Here is a 5593-nt window from a genome sequence, read left to right on the forward strand (position 1 = left end):
ACATGTTAGATTATTATTTAATCAACACTCTGGTCATTTTGGATCAACAACATTCAAGCTAATTTTTCCTATAAAATTAAAGTTTTCAATGATTTCAACTACAACTTCATAATTTTTTTTTGATTTTATAGGATAATAAATAATATCTTGTATTTATTACTTCTCGTAGTGGACATAAAAAAGTATAAAATGATAATTAAAGTGGGACGAATAGGTTACTCTTGTAAAGAATGTGTAAAAAAACAAAGAATAAATTACATAAATCCCATATTTTAGAGATTATATTACCTAATATTCCTTACTTCTTTAAAATTACATAAAATCTCATTTTTCAACTTTACTCTTAATACATATCAAGAAAATCCCACATCCTATTTTTACTCCATCATTAACTCATTCAAGATTTTCTTCCCTAAAATATCTCCCTAATTATCAACAATTAAATCATCTTTCTTCCTAATTTTTCTCTTCCATTAATGCTTAAATCATCTTCCTTCCTGATTCTTTCTCCTCCATTAAAACATGCAACTTTATTTTTCCTCTCTTAAATCTCTCCCTTTTTTTTTAAAATCTATTGATACATATACAAATTTATTTAGTTATTTATACATGTTTATTCTTTTAATGGTGATTCACATAGATGATAAATATGATATCATTATATGAGTATTATGATAATTCATACGATAAATATATTTTGTATGATTTTAATGGGTGATACATATAATATTATTTTGTATGATTTTAACGGGTGATACATATGATATTAATCGATGATACATATTGTATTATGGTGATTCATATGGTAGATATAATTATTTATTTCAATTATTGGGTGATTCATACAATATTAATGGGTTATATATACGGTATTATAGGTGATTTATATGTTATTAATGAAAGGTAATGATGTAGCCAGTGTAGGAAACAAAAGTAATAATATTAAAAAAAAAAAAAACTAAAAATAAAATTAAAACATAATTAAAATTAAATCTAAAAAAATCAGACTTAAATTAAAGACGAAAAAACAGAAAAAAAGACCAGAAAAGATAATATCTTTTATAATTAAACACGAAAAAACAAAAACATAATTAAAACACCTAAATTAAATCTAAAAAAGGAGAAAAATTAGATATTTTTCTTCAAATAAAAGAATACAATGAATAAAAAAAAATCTATTATTTGCTTAAATAAATTTCTTGTTAGTTTCAAATGTATCACCTGTATCACATTTCAAAAAATTGGGATAAAATGTAATTAGCAAAATAATCAAAATTTTATGTAATATCACTTAAAAATTTAGGAATTTATGTAAGTTATCAAAAACAAACATAATACGTAAATAGAACGAATGGAGCAAGCTATTAATGTAATTCAATTATCATTTAATATCCTTAAATATTCTTATTAAGTTAATTTATATAAAGGCTCAATTATAATTATTATAATATAAACTTGAAAGTATTTGACTTTTTTTTTGACGACTCTATAAGATGAAAAAATTATAATTAGTAAAAACTATGAAGGAAATTAAAACTCAATAAATATCAAAATAAATTTATGTTCATCTATAAGTAAGAAAATAAATACTCATAAATTTTATAAAAACATCAATATTTTTTTTTTTATATTTATGATCTTCATTGAAGCACAATTATTAAATATGTTAAATTATGTCATTATATAAAATATCTAATTACTTGTAGCTTTATGATATATTTTAATTCTCTGATAATATTTTATTCCTCGTAAATAATATTATCCAATTATATGATTAAAAATTCTAATAATTATGATAACTTATTAACAAGACATGTTTAACAAGTCATTAAATATACTAGTTATACAATTTAAAATAATCTATTATATAAAATTTTTATTTTTATACTTTTGAGTTTGAGCTCAAACTCAACACGGACCTCATCAAACTAGAGATTGGAATAAATGTAAAGATGAGTGTTTTTTCTATGAACAACAGCCGAACCTTTAAAATTTGGAAGGAACATACAACTCTGGTTACAAGTATAATTACTACTGACAAATGGTGTCTCCTTTCCTGAATTACAAGTAAAAAAAGATCCTACAACTCTGCTGATACATTACCAACAATAAGCAAATACAAATGAAACACAGTAATAAAGTATTAAGAGCATACGAGTGCCACATTTTCTTTTTAACCCGAAGGTTTTCTATTCTTCCTCTTCAGTGCCTATTTAAAATGTGCCATCTTCCCTATCACTTGTCAGATGATTTTTCAGTCTGATTGATTGGAATAATTTTCTAAGGACTAAGCAGGGGCTTGTTTTACCTTGTGAGGTATATAAACTGGCCAACACTTCATTATTAGTCCTTCTGTTTTCATTTATCCGTCACTTTTCTTTTCAATTTATTTCAAAAAGATGCCATTTTTATATTTAATAACGATTTAACTCAAAATATCTCACACCATAATGTATTACACATATTATTTTAAATCGCAAGATTTCTTTATTTTTCTTCGACTCAATGCCCAGACAAATTAAACTAGGACATTGTGATCATAAGCCTAATTACATATTCAAGAACTCTATTACAGACACACAAAGCCAAGATACAAAAAAAGTCGATCAACACACAAAACTAGAGACCAAACACAATTCAAGCTTCTTAATTTACATCTCATCTTTTGTAGTTTTAATATTCTCACCTCCAGCAGATTTGCTTTCCTCTGCAATACTAATCACCTTATTCTGTTTCTTCTTCTCTTCAGCTAACTTTGGCACAGTAATCTTCAACACACCATTTTCCAAATGAGCCTTGATGTTTTCCAAATCAGCATTTCCAGGAAGTCTAAACTGTCTCCAGAATTTACCACTAGTCCTTTCAGCTCTGTGCCATTTTTCCCCTTCAATTTCTTCTTCTGTTTTCCTTTCCCCACTGATTCTCAACACCCTATTTTCTTCCACCTCGATCTTGATGTCCTCCTTCCTCATCCCTGGTATGTCAAGTGTAATTACATGCTCTTTTTCAGTTTCCTTCCAATCTGAGCGAGCTAAGGCGATTGATTCGACCCCTTTTGGGATGGTGAGTGGGGTTTGTTCAAGAATCCTGAAAGGATCAGCCTCTGGTGGAAACATTATGTCCCATATGGGGCGGTTGTATGGCATCAGTGCCTCAGTTTTTGATGGAAGAAAGGCAATAACCATTGCTAAAACAAGAAAACTCATAAAGCTAACTGTTGTTTTCACCATTTTTTTTCCCCTAGAAGTACACTGGCTTTTTTTCCGAAGAATTGTGTATGTTGGAGATTGTTTATGGATTGCAAGGTAATTGAGAGGAACTTTTCTTGAGTATATTTGTGAGTGATGGCAACAAAGTGAGCATTTTATGTAGTATTTATATAGGAAGGAGATGGCATGTTCTTTAGAGTTCGTTGGGAGGGATGAGATGTCTACAAGTTTCTGGAGAAGGTTTGCTTAGGACACTTGGAAATAATGATTCGATCAATTCTGGAATGTTCATTTCTCCTCTTGAGTATTCCAGGGATATATTCACCTATAATGAATACTCCCTTATCTCTATTTATTTTCGGGACAGGCAAGCAATTTAATTTTGATCGTAAATTTAGATATAATTTAAAAAAAAATAATACTTTATAAGTTATAGAGTAATTAATGATTTAAGATATTTAATAGACATATAACTAAAAAAAAAAATTGCTTAGATTATTTAATTCAGAAAAAAATGTCACGTCATATAAATAAAAACGAAGAAAGTAATAAACATCCACGTCTGCTAATTGCACTCGCAAACCAATTGTTTAGATTATCGATCGGGAAGTTATCCGATGTATGCTGAAATGTTAGGAATTTGTTCAATACTTCATCAAGCACATCGACATAACATGTACAAACACCGACACTAAAGGACTGTGTATCATTTACAACACTTGCAAATTGAAAAAAAGAAAAGAAAAAGAAGGTAGAGTGAGTTTATCTATGGAAAATATAAATTTTTTCATGCTCCCCACCATTACTCCTCTCTATTTATAAGATTATAGTATTACATTAATAAGTATCATAACCAATTTGACATGTATCCACAGAAACGCTGCTGACTTAACTACGGCACACAATTTTGCATGGGGCAGCAATTTCCTACATGTTCTTTTGCCTCAGCATAGTGAGAACTCATGTGATTCTATTTCTCTAGAGTTGGCATATTCAAAATTGAGCCATAAAACAATATAATCCAATTACCAAAATGATTTGAAAACTCCATCAACTTCATTGATTCAGCGCTTATTTGTTAAGGATCAATCCGTACTTAGTTTAATATATAGTTTCATTTGAAGGTATGCTTTCCCTTTTATATGAATTGACTCGTTGTAGGAGGGAGCTGTAAAAGTTCTGTAGTGTATTTCAGCAGAAGTATTATTAGCACATTGGTTTGAATTCCCGAAAACAGTTTTTATTTTAGAACGGATTTATACAATTAGACAACGTGTCTAGCAGTATTTTATTGATACTAATAAAAATAAAATTCCTCAATAGGGATAAGTAAAAACAAAAGGTCTGTTAGAGCTACATAGCTCGAAATCGCCATCAAAATGCAATAACAAAACCTAGCTATCATATACGGAAAAGGGAAAGAGAAATAATGGAAAATATCTTCTTACAACCCAAAACTGAACCGTCTAGAAGGACCTTGTCCTTTTATATTTACACATTAATGAAATTGAAAAATACAATTGGGCCTCCGGTTTCTAACTGCTATTGGGCTTGAGTATTAGTGAGTGGGCCTCCGTTAACACCCCCTCAAGCTGGAGGGTGTGTGCACGCGCAGCTTGGATAGGAAATGATGATGAAGAGGGCCACTGAGAAACTTGTTCATGATATTAGCAACCTCATCAGCAGAATGAACATGATATAAGGAAATAAGCCCAGCAGCAAGACAATCACGAACATAGTGACAATCGATCTCAATGTGCTTCGTCCGTTCATGGAAAACAGGGTTCTTGGCATATGAAGAGCAGCCTGGCTGTCACAGTAAATAGGAATAGGAGAAGAAATATGAAGACCCAAATCAACAAACAAACGTATAAGCCAAACAACCTCAGCAACCACTTTGCGTAATGCTCGATATTCAGCCTCAGCTGAAGAAAGTACAATGGTAGGCTGCTTCTTACTTTTTCAAGAGATGGGACACCCACCAAAAAACAGATAATAACCAGTGACATACCTTTGCGAAAGAGGACAAACAGCCCAATCAGAGTCAGTGAAAGCAGAAATAGAGAAAGTGGGGGAAGCTGGGAAAAAAATGCCTTGATTTAGGGCGTTAAGCAAATACCGGAGAACATGGATCCCAGCTTTCATATGAGCTATACAAGGGGACTGCAAGAATTGACTTAGATGTTGTACAACAAAAGAAATATCAGGTCTGGTGTGTTGTAAAAAATTGGGTTTTCCATCCATTCTCTTGTACACAGAAAGATCAGGTAAAAGATCACCCATATCAGGAACCAGCTTCACTGAGGGTTCCAAAGGGGAAGCAACAGGAGTGAAGTGGGAGCAGTGGAACTCATCAAACAGGTCAGAAGTGTATTTATGCTGAT

General features: G+C 30.8%; 1 protein-coding gene across 1 annotated transcript; it reads right to left on the reverse strand.

The window, feature by feature from the left end:
* Positions 1-2424: 2424 nt before the first annotated feature.
* Positions 2425-3548, reverse strand: LOC107862438 (22.0 kDa class IV heat shock protein). The gene has a single exon (XM_016708023.2). It carries the CDS (start codon positions 3228-3230, stop codon positions 2652-2654), a length of 579 nt encoding a protein of 192 aa, XP_016563509.1. The 5' UTR covers positions 3231-3548; the 3' UTR covers positions 2425-2651.
* Between the last annotated feature and the right edge of the window lie 2045 nt (positions 3549-5593).

This window comes from Capsicum annuum, chromosome 3 (assembly GCF_002878395.1).
Source record: "Capsicum annuum cultivar UCD-10X-F1 chromosome 3, UCD10Xv1.1, whole genome shotgun sequence".
NCBI lineage: Eukaryota > Viridiplantae > Streptophyta > Magnoliopsida > Solanales > Solanaceae > Capsicum > Capsicum annuum.